At 43.6% G+C, this 21,249-nt stretch overlaps 1 protein-coding gene across 2 annotated transcripts in view; it reads left to right on the top strand.

Annotated features, from left to right (window-relative positions):
- The window catches only part of WNT10A (Wnt family member 10A), an 81,592-nt gene that overhangs the window by 22,809 nt on the left and 37,534 nt on the right, over nucleotides 1-21,249 (top strand). For both annotated transcript variants that reach the window (XM_033944197.1, XM_033944198.1), the window contains exon 2: nucleotides 4,913-5,175. In XM_033944197.1, coding sequence (XP_033800088.1) covers nucleotides 4,913-5,175 — 263 coding nt within the window. The remainder of the gene's footprint in view (nucleotides 1-4,912; nucleotides 5,176-21,249) is intronic.

Genomic DNA, 21,249 nt, shown 5'->3' on the forward strand with positions numbered 1-21,249 from the left:
TGCATAGAAATGAATAATGTACCACGAAGGAAAGCCTGCTGTCAGCTCTGGCCTAGTGCCAGGGATACCCTGGAAGGTGATTGATAGGGAAGTGGCGCTCTCCGGTAAATGGTTTCACCTCATTGTGTGACCTGGGTTGTACTCGGAGCTGGATGCTAAATATCCATTCGTAGGGTCTATATTGGACTTCAAACCTGTGCTCTGTTATGCTGGGTCTGCTTCACTTTCTGTCCGAGCCCTCGTGGCTTTAGTCTGTCCCTAGATATTCCAACTCTCGCTGAGATCCAGCTAAGGACTTAGCATAGCCTTCCTTCAGACACATTACTTATGAAGGAATTTGCGACTGCATTTTCTCTGTTATAGGACCAACACTCTGGGTCACACTTGACATATTCAGATCACTATTGAAGGCCTTCCTATTTGGGGATTACCTCTACTCCCTTATATAGTATTTCCCCCACCTAAGTAACATGTATAAGGCACCTTTGTTCTAAGTCTGTCTTAATTAGATTGTAAGCTCTTCAAGCAGGGGTCGTGTCTTGCATGTTTGCTGTACAGCGCCGCGTTCGTCTGGTACCGCTTTATAAATAATAAATAGTAATAGTGGTAGAAGTTGGGATGCATTTGGTTGAATTAATTAGTCCCTCTCAACTCCCTTCGGAACTATTGGGGTGACCATTTGTGGGGCTATACTGGACAGCCACATTCCCTGCCCTTTTTCCTTTGCCTTTTTAAACCCCCTACTACTGCTACTCCTAAGCATTTATAAAGCGTTACAGGGCATACACAGTGCTGTACAATAGGAATTAAGAGTCGGTCCCTGTTTGAAGACCTTACAATCTAAGCAAAAATAGGCAACAAGGGAGCGTACAGTTTAAGCAAAAAACAAACAGCCAACAGGGGTGAACATAAGAACATAAGATTTGCTGCTGCTGGGTCAAAGACCAGTGCCCTATTTGAGTCTAGCCTTACCTGCGTACGTTCTGGTTCAGCAGGAACTTATCTAACCTTGTCTTGAATCCCTGGAGGGTGTTTTCCCTATAACAGCCTCCGGAAGAGCGCTCTAGTTTTCTACCACTTTCTGGGTGAAGAAGAACTTCCTTATGTTCGTACGGAATCTATCCCCTTTCAACTTTAGAGAGTGCCCTCTCGTTCTCTCTACCTTGGAGAGGGTGAACAACCTGTCTTTATCTACTTTGTCTTGAATCCCTGGAGGGTGTTTTCCCCTATAACAACCTCCGGAAGAGCATTCCAGATTTCCACCACTCTCTGGGTGAAGAACTTCCTTACTTTTTGTATGGAATCTATCCCCTTTCAACTTTAGAGAGTGCCCTCTCGTTCTCTCTACCTTAGAGAGGGTGAACAACCTGTCTTTATCTACTTTGTCTTGAATCCCTGGAGGGTGTTTTCCCCTATAACAACCTCTGGAAGAGCGTTCCAGATTTCTACCACTCTCCGGGTGAAGAAGAACTTCCTTATGTTTGTACGGAGTCTATCCCATTTTTAACTTTAGCAAGTGCCCTCTCGTTCTCTCTACCTTGGAGAGGGTGAACAACCTGTCTTATCTACTTTGTCTTGAATCCCTGGAGGGTGTTTTCCCCTATTACAACCTCCGGAAGAGCATTCCAGATTTCTACCACTCTCCAGGTGAAGAAGAACTTCCTTATGTTTGTATGGAGTCTATCCCCTTTTAACTTTAGCGAGTGCCCTCTTGTTCTCTCCACTTTGGAGAGGGTTAAAGCTATGGTGTGTGTTAAGAGCTGAAGTCAGCATAGAAGAAGTGGGTGTTTAGCCTGGATTTGAACACAGGCTCAGACGGAGCTTGACATATTGATTCAGGCAGCCTAGGCACACAGTGCAGCAAGGTCGAAGGAGAGCCGTCTGGAATTCCAGCAAGCCCAAAGGGACCCGTTTCGCCAACAAAATGGCTCTTTCAAGGGTTCATAGGACATTGTGCAATTTTTATCATGCGTTCTTCCTCTTTTGACAGTCAAAAGAAACTAGCCCTAAATGAGGAAGGATGCATGATAGAAATCAGGGGTGGGAAATTTCATGGCGACACCAGGAAGTACTTCTTCACCGAAATGGTGGTTGATTACTGGAATGATCTTCCACTACAGGTAATTGAGGCCAGAAGTGTGCCAGATTTTAAGAAAAAATGGAATAGGCATGTGGGATCTCTTCATGGAGGAAGTTAGGGGGTGGGTCATTAGAGTGGGCAGACTTGATGGGCCGTGGCCCTTTTCTGCCATCATTTTCTTTGTTTCTAATGTCCTGTGAACCCTTGAAAAAGCCATTTTGTTGGTGAAACGGGTCCCGTCAGGCTTGCTAGAATTCTGCATACTTAAGATAAGTTAAAAAAAAAAATTCCTGCTGGTTTAATTAAGAAAAAGAGTTTAATATGGCAAAATAAAAAGCAGAAAAATTCTGAGCAGTAGGAGGAGGAGGTTACAAGGGACGATGACTGAGACTCAGAACCAGCCAGTCTTGGTAAAAGGTGAATATATGAGGGTCATTTCATAAATAATACACACTATTTTTTTAATTTATATGTTTTTTTTCCCCAAGTATTTCTTTACAGTCCTTCAATATAGTCTCCCTGCTTTGCAATGACAGAGTCCCAACGTCTGTGAAGCTTCATTATTCCATCCAAGACACCGTTTTAGTTCAGTTGCCGAATGGCTCAGGTTCCGGCAGAAGAAAGCTCTTCCAGAGATGCAAAATGTTGTCCACGCATAAGTTGTTTCAACTTTGGAAAAAGGTTGAAGTCTGCTGGACTCATGTCTGGACTGTAGGAAGCATGAGGTAACACCTCCCAGCCGTATTCGCGTAGTTTTTCAATGACATTCCCTATGTGCAGGTGAGCGTTGTTGTGAAGAATGAGTGGCCCAGCCAAGAGCAACTGAGGTCGGGATTTGTGCATTTTTTGCATAAAATTACGATAATACACCGCTGTGACACTTCTTCCACATGGAACTTTGTCTGTGATGATGATGCCTTCATGATCGTAAGCAAAAATCATCATTTGTTTGACTTTTGATTGAGCTCGTTGAAATTTTTTTGGTCGTGGAGAAGATGGAGCTCTCCACTCGTCATTGAAAAACTACGCGAATACGGCTGGGAGGTGTTACCTCATGCTTCCTACAGTCCAGACACGAGTCCACCAGACTTCGATCTTTTTCCAAAGTTGAAACAACCTATGCATGGACATCGTTATGCATGTCTGGAAGAGCTGTCTTCCGCCGGTACCTGAGCCATTCAGAAATTGAACAAAAATGGTGTCTTGGATGGAATAATGAAACTTCCCAGTCATTGCAAAACAGGGAGACTATATTGAAGGATTGTAAAGAAATACTTGGAAAAAAAAAATAGTGTGCATTATTTATGAAATGATCATCGTACCTAATTCCAAGTGGGTTTCTGAGACCCTATACCTGCCTTTCTCTTTCTATATACCACTAGATGGGATTTTTTTGTATTGTTTCTGTTCTAAACCACAAACCATCTTTTTTGACTTGAAGCAGTGATGCAATGCACTCACCCAAAAGAAATACAGTTTGTAAAACATCACCATTTCTTACCAAATTACCAATTTATATGATGTAAACCGCTTTGATATGAATTGAAATTGCAGGATATGAAAAATAAATTGAAACCTGAACTTTCCATAAACCCCTCAGATTCTGAATTCTGCAGCCAAAGTTGCACGTGTAGGTTTGTGTCTGCAACTTAATTCATTTAAAAAATGTAAACAAGCCAATCCGTGCTGATACAGTAATTTCCAATTAACAAGCAATTATTGGCACGCAACTTTCTAAGCGTATTCTATAAAGTAGTGCGCGGATCTCCAAAGGGGGCGTGGCCAGGGGAGGAGCCTGGACGGCTTATAGGTGTTCCTAAAAGTTAGGTACACCGTTGAATAATAAGCCCGCTGTGTGCACAACCTAGCGAAGGCATTTAGACCTGGCTTTCGGCGGCAGATATGCCTTTGCCTAAAAGTTGGTGGCGCGAATGGGAGCCGCGCATGATTCTATAAGCCGCGCCTAACTCTGGAGGCAGTTTGTAGAATCGCACTAAGCCCCAACCTTTTCAGTGCTGATTGTTTAGGTGACAGATAGAGAATTTACTCTAAAGAGCCCAGACCCTGTTGGTAGGAAATGGGTGAGACCAGGGTTATCTGTAACTATGAGAAAATATATCTGTGTCAGCAAACAGTTGTACTCTGTGCTACCCGCCTCTTTGTGCAGCAGTTTCAGTGGTGTATTAAGGGGCTGGGCCGCCCCAGGCGCTGTGTCAGTGGGGGCACTGGCACCTCTCCACCACGCCCTGCCATATCATGCCACCCTGGCACTATCCCTTCCCCCCACCCCGTACCTCTGTAGATCTTAGCTTGCACGAGCAACTTCTCCAGCACATTGCTCGCGCCATCCTGGTTCCCCTCTGAATCACTTCCGGGTCATGACGTCAGAGGGACATCCAACGCTGGCGCGAGGAGCGTGCTGGAGAAAAGCCACTCACACTGGCGAAGATTTACAGGTACGAGAGGAGGGGGAGGGAGAGCACGAGTTGGGAGGGGGATCAGCAAGGAGCGGGGGGCACAGAGAGGAGGCCGAGGTGGGCACCTCGCACACTTACTATGCCACTGAGTTGTTCATAATATTTTGGTGGTGGTGGTGGAGGGGCCTCACACTGTGTCTTCTATAACATTATATCCTAAGAGTTAAACTCTGTCCCTTGCCACCGAAGCACCATGCTTGTATTCCTGAGCGACACTAAGGGAGGAGGAATTCCGGTCTTTCGTTCTCCCTAGGCTGCATTGGCAAGTGGGACTTTGTTGGTTCTCGAGTTACCGTTTGCAAGATTTGGTCAGTTTGGGTTCGAGTCAATTCATAATTATCTGCTTCTTTTTCAGATCAGCTTGCAATGAAATCCTAGGTTTGAAGATCCCATCGGACCCAGTGCTGAATGCAAACACGGTGTGCCTGACACTGCCTGGTCTGACCCGGCGGCAGCTGGAGGTTTGCATGCGGAACCCGGATGTGACAGCCTCGGCCATCCAAGGGATCCAGATCGCCATTCACGAGTGTCAGCACCAGTTCCGAGAGCATCGCTGGAACTGCTCTACTCTAGAAACCAAAAACAAAATCCCATATGAGAGTGTGCTCTTCCGTAAAGGTAACACACCCACCTGCACCCTTTAACCCATCTATAATATGCACATGGTTCTCTCCCAAATGCACCTCTCAAACACTGCTCACACATCCAGGGCTGCTTAATCATAAGGTACATTAGATAGTCACCTAGGGCTTGGGGAAATTCACTGACTATTCCTGGGATAAGCAGCATAAAATCTGTTTTACTACTTGGGACCTGGGTTGGCCACTGTTACTAAAGGATACTGGGCTTGATGGACCTTCAGTCTGTCCCAGTACAGCAACTCTTATGTTCTTATGTGAGCCAAGTACAGGATAATGAAGCCATTGTGACATCACTGCTGAGGTTGGCTCTTAGGCATTGGTGGAATGAGGCATTATGACATCACAATCTGAGCTCTGGAATGTTGCTCTCTTCTGCCTGGTACTTGGGACCTGGGTTGGCCACTGTTGGAAACAGGATACAGGGTTTGATGGACCTTCAATTCTTATGTTTTTATGTGAGCCAAGTAAAGGGCAGTCAAGCCATTGTGACATCACTGCTGAGGTTGGTTCTTAGGCATTGGTGGAATGAGACATTATGACATCACAATCTCAGCTCCGGAATGTTGCTACTTTTTGGGTTTCTGCCAGGTACTTGGGACCTGGGTTGGCCACTGTTGGAAACAGGATAGTGGGCTTAATGGACCGTCGATCTGTCCCAGTATAACAATTCTTATGTGAGCCAAGTCTAGGACAGTGAAGCCATTGTGACATCACTGCTGAGGTTGGCTGTTAGGCACTGGTGGAATGAGGCATTATGACATCACAATCTGAGGCCTGGAATGTTGCTACTCTTTGGGTTTCTGCCTGGTACTTGGGACCTGGGTTGGCCACTGTTGGAAACAGGAGACTGGGCTTGATGGACCTTCGGTCTCTCCCAGTATGGCATGCTCTTATGAATTTCCCTGGGATTGCCATGCTCTCAGAGCAGTGGGTTGCATTACATTGGAAATTTTTGAGTTAAAGCTGGAGGACCTGTGCCCCCACCTGTTTCCCTTACCCCCACCATGGCTACACCCCTGCCCCTCCAGAAACCAGGTTTGACAACACCCTTGCATCACGTCATGTTCCAACAGCAAATGAGGCCCCTGTGACTCTTCATGGTATGGAGAGGCGGGAGGGAAGAGCTCCCATTCAAGACTGGGCAGAGACAGATGCAACGTCCTCATCCCACAGAGTCCAGGAGAGGCTGCTCCCTCCCCCACCCCCGTCAAAGGTAAAATACAGGTGGGAGTTGTCTCACTTCTGACAGAGGAGGGAGGTTTGTGGAAAATAACTGGATAAGTTCGGTCCTGTGCAGACCTTTTTTTTTCCTATTGCAAATACCATTGCACACACACAGACACACTTAGCCTCTAAAGAATGTTTGTCCCTAATAAAGAATGAAGACACACCCTTCCCTGGAATACACCACTGGAGGCTCCCGATGCTCACTGCCAAAAATCTCCGCTCTGCTGCCTCTGTAGGGGTAACAAGAGGTCACGGTGCCCTCCCCATAGCACACGGCGCTAGCAGTGCCCCCTGCCCCTGGAGCCAGAGGTGGGACAGCGCAGGGTGCTGAATTCATCCCTGGCCTGGTGAGCCGAGATATCTTTGCCAGATGCCAGGGAAAACTCTAGGGTTTTAGAGCGAGGCCAACATTTCTCACCTCCAAGGTGCAACTGTGTCGCTTTCAGTGAAGTGGAACTGATCTTGTGATGTGAGGTTTCTGCCTGAGCTGTTTGTAACCTGCACCAGGCTCAGGCAGCTTCTCATGCGTTCAGGCTTGTGGCATGGGTGTTCCAAGCAGGGGCCTGAAGCGATCCACACTTGGTCCCATGCCTGCATGGCCTAAGAGAACCAGGCTTTTTCTGGGTTTCTTATTCAACCAGTAAGACACAAATGGTAGGTCAGTCAGCAAAAACATCAAAGTCCTGCCGGACGCTGTGGACGGAGTCACTGCAAGGCTAATGTGAGTTAGGGTCTATGCCTTATCTCATTCAGGGGTGAATCAGCACCTGTGTCGTATGTCAGACTGTCAGCTCCATAGGAATCCTCCGTGCATGCCTGAGTTCTGTCTGAGCTGCGGCTGCAGCCTTCCACGTCGTTTGAGCAGGGTCTGCAGTCTGAATTTGGGACAGGAACTGTTCACTCTTTCTTTCACGTAACAAATGCAGCAGCAGCGATGTCCAGGTTAAAGCTTGACCTGAGAATCCCTGTCCAGCCTCCACAGGTCGCTGAAACATGGCGAAGCTCAGAATCTGTGGTTCTGAAGGACTGACACCGAACAGCCAGTGCTTGGCCACCGAGTATTAGCTCTGTATTCTCTTCTGTCCTAAGTGTCTCTCTTCACCCTCTTCTCTTGGGCCTTTTTTATGGCTGTTTCAGTCTTAACGTGACTGCAGTTCTCAGTCTCCTGTATCCATTGCTCCATGTTGCCTTCTCTCTTTTACCTAGTATTCTAGTATGGGGGGCTTCCCTCCCTAGGCAGGAACATAAGAACTGCCCTCTCCGGATCAGACCCATGGTCCATCGAGTCCGGCGATCCGTCTGAATAATGAAGGGCTTTTATTTCCTGTTTGGGAGAATTGAGTGCCTTAGTGAAATTCTATTCATCCCAGAGCCCACGAATTACAAGGTACACAAAACAGGCTGGTCCAGAGAACGTATGAACTCGTTTTCAAACATGTTCACTTTACAATAGATACTGGAAGGAAACCCAGAAAGTTTTGAGTCGAGAACTAGCCTAATGGTTGGTCCAGCGGGCTGAGAACCAGAGTTTGATTCTAACTGTGGCTCCATGTGACCTTGGGCAAGTCATTTGCCAGTAACCAGATACAAAACCTTAAATTGCTTAACAATTATTTCTGAACTGCTGAAAACAAACGCAAATAAGAATGGATGTGTGCCAGACAAGGATAAATTCACAGAAGACTGTGTTTGTGAGGAGCTAGCTACATTAAAAATAGACAAAACGACGGAGCCTGATGAGATACTGCACATCCGAAGATACTCAAGGAACTCGGAGAGGTTCTGCTGGCTCTATTGCCTCATCTTGTCAATGCTTCTTTAGAGTCTGGAGTGGTTCCGGCGGACTGGAGTACAGAAGAATTGCCTTACTGGGACAAATCGAACGTCCATCAAGCCCAGTATCTAGTTACCAAAAGTGGTCAACTCAGGTCCCAAGTATCTAGCTAAATCCCAAGTAGTAAAACAGATTCTATGCTGCTTATCCTAGGTATAAGCAGTCCCTAAGCCATCTCAATAATAGCCTATGGACTTCTCTTTTAGGAAATTATCCAAACCTTTTTTAAACCCCGCTAAGCTAACTGATTTTTACCACATTCTTCGGCAGCAAATTACAGAGTTTAATTGCACATTGCACAGAAATATTTTCTCCGGTTTGTTTTAAATCTACTATTTAGTAGCTTCATCGCATGCCCTCTAGTCCTTGTATTTTTGGAAAGGGTAAACGTGCGATTCACATCTCCCCTTTCCACTCCACTCAGTAGTTTATAGACCTCTATCATATCACCCTTGAGCCATCTCTTCTCCAAGCTGAAGAGCCCTGGCCTCTTTAGCTCTCCTTATAGGGAAGTCACCCCATCCCTTTTATTATTTTCAATGCCCTTCTCTGTACCTTTTCTAACTCTGCTATATCTTTCTTGAGATATGGTGACCAGAACTGCACACAGTATTTGAGGTGTGGCTTTATCATAGAGAAATACAAGGGCATTATTACATTTTCATCTTTGTTTTCCATTCCTTTCCGGGTCATTCCATTTGCTTTCTTAGCCGCCTCACATTTTTAGTCAGAAGTTCCTGCTCACCATCGGGCCTATATTTTGCGTCAGGGTATGTTATTGGATCCTGCATGAGCTCGTTGAACATTATCCAGATTGGTTATTTTTGGAATGGAAAATTATGTCCCCCATGCGCCTTTCTCATGTCTTGGACATTAAGATACCTAGTTATGTTAAAGAAAATATTATTATTTTGGATACTTGGAAGACCTTGAGATGTATTAATAAGTTAACTGAAATTCCTATAGAACAATCTCTATGTCAATCTATATGGTTTAACTCCAAGATACAAATAGGCGGGTCTAAAATTGCCTGGAAGAAGTGGATGCAAGCAGGCATAAGAACATTAGATGATGTCATTTTAAATGGAAATCTGCTTGAATTTTTACGGTTGCAACAAAAATTCGGTATTTCAAAATTTCAATTGTATGATTGGTTGCAGCTGATTGGTTCCCTGATTGGCGTAATTTGAAATTTTTTTATAATTTGCAGTTTCTCTCCTTTCAGACAAATATGCTATGGTATAAATTAATATCCGAATTTGTGAATAAGAAACCCAAAAACGCGTTTAGAGACTTTTGGAACATCGAGATTAAGCAATATATTTCTGCATCTCGATGACCACGCATTTGGTCTTGGAGGATGAGATGTACAGCGTCAGCATCTATGAGACAAACTTGTTCTTATTGGACCCCAGTTAAATTGAAGAAGTTAGATAATTCTAGGTCTTTGGATCATTTACTGTTTTATTGCCCTATGATTCTGAGCTTTTGGAAGTCGATTTGGGGACATATTAATAATATTTTAGATTCTGAGATTCCTTTAACTTATGAAGTAGTGATTTGTGGGACTATATTGTATGTTAAAGATCCCTTAGATAAATATAGGAGGTGATTGTTTTTAATTATGACAGGTACAGCTATACATTTGATTATGCAAAACTGGAAAAATTGGGATCGTCTAAATTTCACATTCTGGTGGGCAAATTTATTTTTAATTTATAAATATGAGAAAATGATTGCTGATTTGTCAGGGAATATAAATTTTTTTTAATTAATATGAGGCCCATTGATGTCGTTTGTAGAATTATTATAGTTTTGAATTTTGTTGATATAGCAAATGCACATCCAGGGGGGAAATGGGGGTGGATTTTTCTTTGAATTTAATTTTTGAATTTTTATTGATTGATGGGGTGGGTTGGATTGGTTTGGGTTTTGAATAATTAAATATTTATATAGGTGCTTACTATTTCCTTATAAAGATGAAAAATATGTTATTTGCACTTTTTGAAGGATATGAATATATTTCATTAATAACTATATAATAATTTTTTGATGGGAAAAATATATTGATCTATTTATATATTGTAAGGATTTTAAGTGATGTATAAAGTATAAAATGAATTTTTTTTGTATTCACTTAATGAAAGTGTTAAAAATGAATAAAGATATTTTTTTAAAAAAAGAATACATTCAGGAGCTGAATGCAAAATAAATGTATCAATCCAAAAAAAAACAAAAAAACCCCCAACTGCAGGAACTGCCAATTAAAAAAAAATTTGTCCGATGCCCTGACACAGAGAAAAGCGAAACGCGGGCAGCGTTCGTCGGCAACAGACAGCTGATTTGCAAAGCTAATTACTTTTACTGTATAAGTGCTTAGAGTATATATTTTTTGGAAATCAAATATATATAGTTTAAGAAGCAACAAAAAAATAAAAAACAATATTAAAATGGAGTAACTGGGACCTGAGGTTCTTCCTCTGAAGTAAGGACATATAACAGTTGTTCTGACTAAAGTAGAATCATTCCATTACATCTATGTTTTCATTTATTAAAAAATAGTGAAACGAAAGCAAAGGTGAAGAGAGCATTTTTTAGAGGAATTTATATTTTTCTCGTAAATTGTCTGTATATATTGTATGTTTTTGTGAAACTCACTATTTACCCTTCTCCATTGAGAATATTGACCATTTAAACCCACTCTCTGTTTTCTGTCTTTCAACCAGTTCTCAATCCCATACTCTCTAATTTCCTCAGAAGTCTTTCATGAGGTACTTTGTCAAATGCCTTTTGAAAATCCAAATACACAAGATCAACCGGTTCACCTTTATCCACATGTTCATTCACCCCTTCAAAGAAATGAACTAGATTGGTGAGGCAAGATTTTCCTTGACTAAAACCATGTTGGCTTTCTCTCATTAATCCATGCTTACATATATGTTCTGCCATTTTGTTCTTTATAATAGTCTCTACCATTTTGCCCGGCACTGACAGCAGACTCACCAGTCTAAAATTTCCTGGATCACCTCTGGAACCCTTTTTAAAAATTGGCGTCACGTCGGTCACCCTCCAGTCTTCCGGTACTAGCTGGTTTTTAATGAAAAATTATAAATAACTAACAATAGCTCTGCAAGTTCATTTTTCAATTCTATCAGCACTTTAGGATGCATACCATCCGGTCCAGGCAATTTGCTACTGTTCAATTTGTCAAAATGACCTATTACATCATTCAGTGTTACAAAGATTTGTATGAGTTTTTCTGATTCATCAGAATTGAATACAATTTCTGGCACCGATTCCCCCACATCTTCCTCAGTGAAGAATGAGATAAAGAATTCATTTAAACCCTCCGCTATGTACTTGTCTTCCCTGAGAGCCCCTTTTATCCCTCGGTCGTCTAGCAGTCCAACCAATTCTCTTCCCGGCTTCTTGCTTTTAATATACCAAAAAAAGTTTTTACTGTTTTACTTCCAGCGCAATCTTCTTTTCAAGGTCTTTCCTCACCTTCCTTATTAGCACCTTGCATTTGACCTGACATTCCTTGTGTTGTTTACAATTATTTTCATTCGGATCCTTCTTCCACTTCCTTTAATATATGGAATATGTCTAGTCTGGGCTTTCAGGATGCAATGTTTAAATAACAACCACGCCTGATGTATATTTTTGACCCTTGCAGCTGCACCTTTAAGTTTCTTTTTTACAATTCTCCTCATGTTATCATAGTCTCCTTTTTTTAAAGTTAAGTGGCGTTGTATTAGATTTCCTGTGTAAACTTATTCCAGGGAATATATAAAATCTGATCTTGTTATGATCACTGTTATCAAGCGGCCCCAGCATCAATTCCTGTGCTCCACTAAGAAGCAGATCTAGAATTAATTCACCTCTTGTCGGTTCCTGAACTATCTGCTCCATAAAGCAGTCATTGATTTCATCATGGAATATGATCTCCCTAGTATGCCCTGACGATTGAGAAGGTTAGTGGTCTTTGTCATAAATCTTATGGAGACATACTTGGAGACCTTAATATGTATACTCTGGAAAAAAGGTGGGAGAGAGGGGATATGATAGAGATGTTTAAAGATCTCTGTGGCATTAATTTACAGGAGATGAGTCTTTTTCAAATGAAGGAAAACTCCAGAATGAGAGGGCATAGGATGAAATTAAGATGTGATAGGCTCAGGAGTAAGCTAAGGAAATACTTACAGAAAGGGTGGTAGATGCATGGAATAGTCTCCCGGTAGAGGTGATGGAGACAAAGACTGTGTCTGAACATATGAATAGCCTTACTGGGTCAGACAAATGGTCCACCAAGCCCAGTAGCCCGTTCTCACGGTGGCTAATCCAGGTCCCTAGTACCTGGCCAAAACCCAAGGAGTAGCAATATTCCATACAGAATCTCAAAGAATAGCAAGATTCCGGAATCCCAGAGAGTAACAAGATTCTAGAATCCCAAAGAGTGGCAACATTCCATACAGAATTTCAAAGAATAGCAAGATTCCGGAATCCCAGAGAGTAACAAGATTCTAGAATCCCAAAGAGTAACAACATTCCATGCTACCACTCCAGGGCAAGCAGTGGCTTCCCCAATAACAGACTTTTCCTCCAGGAACTTGTCCAAACCTTTCTTAATTCAATAAAGTGTGGGACAGGCACATGGGACCTTTTAGGGAGAGGAGGAGACAGTGGATGCTGCAGATGGGCAGACTGGATGGGCCATTTAGCCTTTATCTGCCGTCATGTTTCTGTTTCTAGGAACAGAGAAAGTACCTGCATAGAATCATTATTGACAAATATAGCACCATAGTAAATGACGGCAGATAAAGATCTGAACGGTCCATCCAGTCTGCCCCGAAATCACACTCATGATCAATTCATGATCAAACCAACAATGCATGCGATATAAAATATTTGATCATGGTGTTTCTTTGGCATTTCGGGGACATTGATCTTGGAAGTCAGCCCAGCCTATCCAAATCCATGTTGTCATTTGCGGGACACAGACCGTCAATGTCTGCCTGGCGATGCTGACGAAGCCCTTTCCAGACCATTCTAAACTGGATTGCTATATATGAGACCCAGAGGCGCCATCTTTAAGCTTCCTCATCTCCACATTCAGATTCCATTGTACACACTGAAACAGATTGGTCTCTAGTGGTTATGATGTCACAAATGGTGTCACAGCAGTGCATGAACCAATCAGAACTATCCTCTGTGAGCTCTTTTGTCACATTCCTGGCGTCTTAGGAGCTGCTTTACAATATCGCTTGTAGCAATTGAAAGTCAAGAGATTGCCGGATTCTGAACTGCTATGTGCCCTCACTCTTCGACAACTAACTCTTCCTGGACCGTTACTTATTTCACCTAAGTTTTATGTTTCCTGTCCCCCTCCCACCCTAACCCTCTTCCTTTCCTAGAGCCTGTTTAGGTGTGAGCGGCACACAAATATTAGATTAGATTAGACATGGAAGCCACTAAGCAGTACACGGAGCAGTTCCTGGTTGTTATTGCCCGGTTCGAGCAGATGGCATATTCACTGGTAATTACTGCTTCACTAAGGAATCATTCACTTATTTAGTCAATGTTTTAGCCCGTCCTCGCAAAAGAGCCCAGAACGAGTTACAAGTTTACGTAGACAATTTAAGTTTGGGGGAAAAGACGTATGACACAATAAAGGCACAGTATGAGGGAGGACTTCTTTAATAGTAGAGGCCCAGACTTCTTACGGTAGCAGAACACTTTCTTTACTCAGTGTGAGAAATCTAACATTTGAGTTGGGTCTTATTTCATTTTTTCTGTAACGTTGATTTTTTTTTTTAACCTGAAGTTTCGAAATAGTGAAATTTCCAGGACGAACTGACTAGTTTTCCAACCAGTGGGATGACTGAATTTCCGAGCAAATACGAACGGCTTCTCATCACTGATTTGCCCAGGAGTCTTCTTTAGAAGTGGGCCAGCCGGATAGTGTGAAGCATGAGTGAAGCTGGAGGATAAAAATGCGACTCGTGTGTCCTTTCAGTCTGAAATCTTTGCTTCTCCTTTTCAATGTATTAAAGGAAAACAAGACAAAAAGCCCCATATCACGATACTTGGGACAACTGAAGAAAAAGCAAGACAAAAACCAAATCTAAATTTGTTTCACAGGCACAATAAAAAAATGGAACTTTTTCCCTTTCCTTCTCCTTTTTTAAGTGGAGAATCTTATCCGAGGACAGTCCGCTCTTGGCATCTCTTTGCTCTAGGGCTCCTTTTACGAAGGTGCGCACGCATGGGATTAGCGCCTGCTCAAGAGGAGGCAGTAGCGGCCAGCGCACGCTATTCCGGGCATTAAGGCCCTAAAGCACCTTCGTAAAAGGAGCCCTAAGTCTCCTTCTCTGATAACCTCCGAGCTGGCTGCTTGCATTTTCTCTGTCCCATAAATTCAGTCCAGCCCTTGCGGCTTGCAGGGATGCACTTTTAGTCACTGGGTGGCAGAGACAGAGCAACTCACCTGAACTCAGTTCAATAATTCTTAAGAAATATTTCCAGCACCACACCCATTTCTGTAGCCCAAAGGTTACCACTCTGATGAGCAAAAAAAAACAGGGGTAGTGTGTGAAGGAGCCACCCTAGTGCAGTCCTGCAATCTGGGGGGGAAATGCCTTGCGTTGGTAGATAAATGCTGCTAGCCTCTGTCCTTTGAAATATGACTTCCTCTAGCCAGGTGCTAAATATTCTTTCTTTTTAATTTTTAAGTGGAACAACAGGTAGAAAAACAAATCAGTAGTATAGTGAAAGATACATGATGAAGGCAAGTTCTGATCTGTGGACAGCAGTTAAAGTTCTGGATGGTTTCCAGTCTCGGGGTGGGTTCACCTATAGTTTAATTAGAAGTAGAGAAGGGAGCGAGAAGGAGGGAGGGAGGGAGGAAGGATGAGAGAGGGCGAGAGACATGTTGAGACGGGCTGACTTTGGAGAGAGATGGAGAGGCAGGGCAGGGTAAGCTCTCAAGGAGGTTCAGACACGTATGGACTGAGTGGTCTCTCAGCAACTTAACTCCATGTCAGCATGCCGTTTTATCCAGTTCTGGTTTGTACTCCCTCCCGCTGTCTTGCATTACACAGCTATTTGAATCACAACATGGTGCCAGGTTGGGGGAAGCACCATTTATTTGGTTAGTTTCAGATCCCGTCCTCCCTCAGAACAGGCAAGAGAGTGCTGGCTTTCACCAGGACTGTTTGCAGCCAGGAAGTTCGTGGACACAGTTGTGTTCTGTGCTCTCTCTTGGTCCAGAAATAGCACAGGGGTTTGGTGGCTTTAGCATGGTTCAGTTTGGGCACTGGATTCGATTGAACCCTGAGTAGGTTTTGCTCAGTCATGGTGGCTCATTGCTGAGTCTGGACTCTTTCATGACTGAGCTGGGTTGTGCTGTTGACGGTGCCAGGTTTAGCTTCTGTGGGACTGAAAGTGGTTTCATGCAGTGCATAATTTCAAAGGTTCACAGACACAAATACAAGTGTCCCCAGGGGAATGGAACTAGGACCCTTTAAAGTCCGTTTAGCCCCATTACCTGTCTGGAGATGGCAGAGTGGCAAGTGGTAAGCCTCCTGTGCCAGATAAGCAGTGAAATGCATGAGTCAGGAGCCGGAGTAGATGTCTAGACAGCCTTTGAGATGCTGGGCAGCCACTGCTTGTAGGTGCTCTCACGGTGACGACATAACCCTGGCTGATTCTTCTCTTAGCTACAGGTACTGAGAAGACGCCATGGGATTCTGAGTCCTGTCCTGGCAGGGAGGAGAAAGCCTTAGGAGGTTGCATGTTCAGCACATCCCATTCCCACACAGTTACACCGGATGGGGTACTTTCAGTGGTACTTGGAGAGACCTCCCAGGAAAGAGACTTGAGAGTTCTGATCGATAAGTCGATGAAGCCGTACACGCAATGTGCGGTGGCGGCGAAAAGGGCGAACAGAATGCTAGGAATGATAAAGAAGGAGATCACGAACTGATCGGAAAAGGTTATCATGCCGCTGTACCAGGCCATGGTGCGCCCTCACCTGGGAGTACTGCATCCAGCACTGGCCGTACATGAAGAAGGACACGGTACTACTCGAAAGGGTCCAAAGAAGAGCGACTAAGATGGTTAAGGGACTGGAGGAGCTGCCGTACAGCAAAAGATTAGAGAAACTGGGCCTCTTCTCCCTCGAACAGAGGAGATTGCGAGGGAACATGATCGAAACATTCAAGGATTGAGTTAGTAGATAAGGACAGGTTCACCCTCTCCAAGGTAGAGAGAACGAGAGGGCACTCTCATAAGAACATAAGAATATAAGAAACGCCCTCACCGGATCAGACCGAGGTCCATCTTGTCCGGTGATCTGCACACGCGGTGGCCCATTTAGGTACTCCTTTTTGGAGACCCGGATTTACCGTATCCCTCAATATGATGAAAGGGGATAGATTCCATACAAACGTAAGGAAGCTCTTCACCCAGAGTGTGGTGGAAAACTGGAACGCTCTTCCGGAGTCTGTCATAGGGGAAAACACCCTCCAGGGATTCAAGACAAAGTTAGACAAGTTCCTGCTGAACCAGAACGTACGCAGATAAAGCTAATCTCAGTTAGGGCACTGGGCTTTGACCTAAGGGCCGCCGCGTGAGTGGACTGCTGGGCGCAATGGACCACTAGTCTGACCCAGCAGCGGCAATTCTTATCTTCTTATGTTAAGGTTTACTGGTATACTGGAAGAATGCAGATAATTTGACAGATATCAGACATTCTTCTGTCTAGTGTAGTCCCTACAGAAAGAACAGGGCAAGGAATATAATTGCAACCACAAGAATATGTTGCACCAGGAACAACTCTTCATAGTTGCCGTTTAGATTACGGCTTTCTTTGTACTGGTACCTGGCGGAGGAGCTCAGTAGAGCAGCAGGCTGACAATGCAGGAGACCAGGGTTCAAAGCCCACTGATACGCCCTGTGACCTTGGGCAATTCACTTAACCCTCCACTGCAAATTAGGGAGGAAGTTATCAACATAGGTTCCAGTTAACATGTTATTTAACCACGACTTGTGCTATTTTAGCAAAGATCCCATTTCATGCAATGAGACCTAGTTACTAATAACTGGGATAACAGTATAATAACACACCTTAACAGGAGCCCACATTGATAACTTCCCCCCCCCTTAATTAAGAAATGTGTCTAGAAAATCGAAATCAGTACTATATGTAATAAAAGTGAGCCAGGTACAGGACAATGAAGCCTTTGTGATGAGGTTGGCTCTTATTGGTAGAATGAGGCATTATGACATCACAATACCTGCTCTGGTTACGAGACTGAAACTCTTCACGCTAAGAGATGAAGGTGTCAACATGGTCTATGTTATGTCTGTCCTCATATGCTTTATGACAAAGACCACTGACCATTTAAGTAGCTATCCTCTGGATTAACATAGTAACATAGTAGATGACGGCAGATAAAGACCCTCCAGGGATTCAAGACAAAGTTAGACAAGTTCCTACTGAACCGGAACGTACGCTGGTAGGGCTGGTCTCAGTTAGGGCACTGGTCTTTGACCAGAGGGCCACCGAATGAGCAGACTGCTGGGCACGATGGACCACTGGTCTGACACAGCAGTGGCAATTCTTATGTTCTTAGGTTCATCCAATCTGCCTAACCTGATTCAATTTAAATTTTTAAAAATTTTTTTCTTCTTTCCTCTACCCGGTACTGTGCTTGGGTTCCAACTGCTGAAGTCTCCGTCAAAGCTCACTCCAGTCCATCTACCCCAGTGGTGCCTACACTTTTTGGGCCTGCAAGCTACTTTTAAAATGACCAAGTCAAAATGATCTACCAACAATAAAATTTTAAAAAACACAAAGCACATTGTACACAGAGAAAATGTGAATTATCATTTGTATTCGGGGTTTTTTTCAGAGGTCAAGGCAGATGACTTTAAAATATGCAATGTCACCTCAGTAACAACTAGACAAAAATAGACAAATATACCCCCTCCCATTTTACTAAACCGTGATAGCAGTTTTTAGCGCAGAAAACTGTGCTGAATGCCCTGTGCTGCTCTCGATGCTCATAGGCTCCCTGCGCTAAAACCCGCTATTGCGGTTTAGTAAAAGGGGGCCATAGTGCAAAATATATACAGCAGATATAAGTTCTCAAAACGGACACATTGTGATCACTAAATTGAAAATAAAATCAATTTTCCTACCTTTTTGTCTGGTGATTTCATGAGTCTCTGGTGGCACTTCCTTCTTCTGTAAAGCCAATATTTCTTTCTTTCTTTCTCTCTCCCCCTGCCCCCTCTTTCTTTCTGCCTTTCTTTCTCTCTCCCCCTGGCCCCCCCCCTCTTTCTTTCTGCCTTTCTTTCTCTCTCCCCCGCCCCCCCCAAGCCATTGTGCCAATTTCTCCACTTAACCGATTCTTTCCCTACCCCACCCCTAAGCCACCAACGTGATTTCTCCCTGCTGCTTCCCCGAGCCAGGCCTGGCGCGTACAAGCGCCGGGCCGACAAGACTTCACTTCCAAAGTCAATTCTAATATCGGGGAGGAAGTTCCAGGCCAGCCAAGCAGCAATTGGCTAGCCCAGAACTTCCTCTCTGATGTCAGAATTGACAACGGAGGTGAAATTTTGTAAGTCCGACGCTTGTACACGCCAGGCCTGGCTTGGGGAAGCAGCAGGGAGAAAAAGATTGCAAAGGCAATGCAATCGACTCGCGTTGCCTTTGCGATCTACTGGTCAATCAAGATCGACCATTTGGGCACCCCTGATCTACACTCTCTCAGCCACTGAAGACCTCCCCAGCCTATCCTCCACCAAACGGCCATATACAGACACAGACCATGCAAGTCATTACTTCTTTAATATTTCCTATTATACTATTATTATGATTCCATCCTGTTTAAATCTCTTTGAAGCTGCGGTTGGTAGAATTGTATATAATATTCTAAATAAGGTCTCACCAGAGTCCTATAAAGGGACATTATCACTGCCTGTTTCCTACTAGCCATTTCTTTCCTTATGCACCTAAGCACCCTTCTAGCTTTCACTATCACCTTTTCTATCTGTTTGGCCACCTTTAGATCATCACATAATAATAACTTTATTTTTCTATACCGCCATATCAAAAGACTTCCAGGCGGTTCACATTGAAAGAAAGCTGGACAATCAGCGAATTACAATCACACCGAAGTCCTGCTCTTTCTTGCAAAGAAGTACTTTGTCTCCTACAGTCTTTCTCTCCTGGAGTTTTGCATTCCAGATGCATGACCAGATTTCATAGTGTTAAATCTTAGCTGCCCAATTCTGGACCATTCTTCAAGCTTCACTAGGTCCTTCCTCATGTTCTCCACACCATCAAGGGGGGGGGGGGGTCTGCTCTATTGCTGAGTTAAGTACCATCCAGAAAGGGTTAAATCTTACCAGATAGCCCTTCAGCAATATTGCTTACAAAAATGTTAAAGGGAACCCAACCAAGAACCGAACTGTGCAGCACTCTGCTGGTAACATCCCATTGCTCAATTTACCACTACTTTCAGTCGCCTTCCACTCAACCAATTCCTAACCCAGAGAGTCACTTTAGGGTCCGTACTGAGGCCATTTAGTTTATTTATGTGGAACTGAGTCATAGGCCTTGCTAAAATCTAAGCATTTGATATTCAAAATGATTATAAACATTTAGAAGAGGCTCCTGGCGGTTAAATCATTAGGCAGAAACCAGAGTGGAATTGTCCAGATAAGACTGATGTGCACAAAAAAAGTGTCCTCCAATTCGTCTGGTAATATGAAGGTTTTTATTGTTCCAACATCAAAATGACACTTTCACCAACTCAATGATTCGACATGTACATGCTTCGGCCAACAGGCTTGCCTCGGGAGTCTTAAAAATTGCAAATGGTGATATATGAACTATGCTGGCGCACAAATGGATCTGACCACAAGTCAATCAAGGAAGAGTATCATGCCGCGTGTGGTACAAGTGCTTGACTTGTGGTCAGATCCATTTGTGTGCCAGCAAACTTCATATATCACCATTTGCAATTTTTAAGACTCCTGAGGCAGGCCTGTTGGTCTGTACATGTACATGTCGAGTCATTGAGTTGGTGAAAGTGTCATTTTGATGTTGGAACAATAAAAACCTTCATATTACCAGACGAATTGGAGGACACTTTTTTTGTGCACATCAGTCTTATTTGGACAATTCCACTCTGGTTTCTGCATATTTGTGTTTGTCATGTTTTTTCCCCTGCTTTTTCTTCTTGGTTAAATCAGTAGTCCAGGGCTAACGGGGCATATTCAGTAACACACAACTGGATAGTGTTGTGGAATATACTCAGTTAGTACCTAAAACAAAACCAGCTACCTTTGTGTGCTTTGGATAAGTCAACACTTATCCAGTGGAGATACTCAGCACTTCACGGTATAAGCTAGTGCCTCCATGATTAAGGATAGATGTCTAGACAAATTTGAAAATACTTTGAGAGCGAAGAATTTGAGGTTTTTTAATTTTCCTTTCAACAGGTTGACGGCCCCTGAATTTCTCTTGAGGAGGCAGAAAATGGTGTCTTAGATGTCAGAGTCAGGATGCACAGGAAGAAGCTTCTTTAAATTTGACTGAATTTCATGAACTAATAAGAACATAAGAATAGCCTTACTGGATCAGACCAATGGTCCATCAAGCCCGTTCTCACGGTGGCCAATCCAGGTCCCTAGTACCTGGCCAAAACCCAAGAAAAATGGGAATATGTGCTGAGGTATCTGACCATACTTGATATTTGAACCCATGTCCTTTGGAAGATGGAAGCAATGCCTTTAACCCTCGAGCCACAGGTGCTGTCTTTTAGTGAGGCTTGACTTTGACTTGGAGAAGGTACAGATTATGAAACTTTACTTCAAGAAGGATGAGAAGTTCTCTGGTCATAATATCCTTAACCTTCCCAGGTGTTTCCATGGCAACATAATTAATAAGGATGGAGTTTTTAGAATATAGATCACAAG

The sequence above is a fragment of the Geotrypetes seraphini genome, chromosome 5 (assembly GCF_902459505.1).
Source record: "Geotrypetes seraphini chromosome 5, aGeoSer1.1, whole genome shotgun sequence".
Lineage (NCBI taxonomy): Eukaryota > Metazoa > Chordata > Amphibia > Gymnophiona > Dermophiidae > Geotrypetes > Geotrypetes seraphini.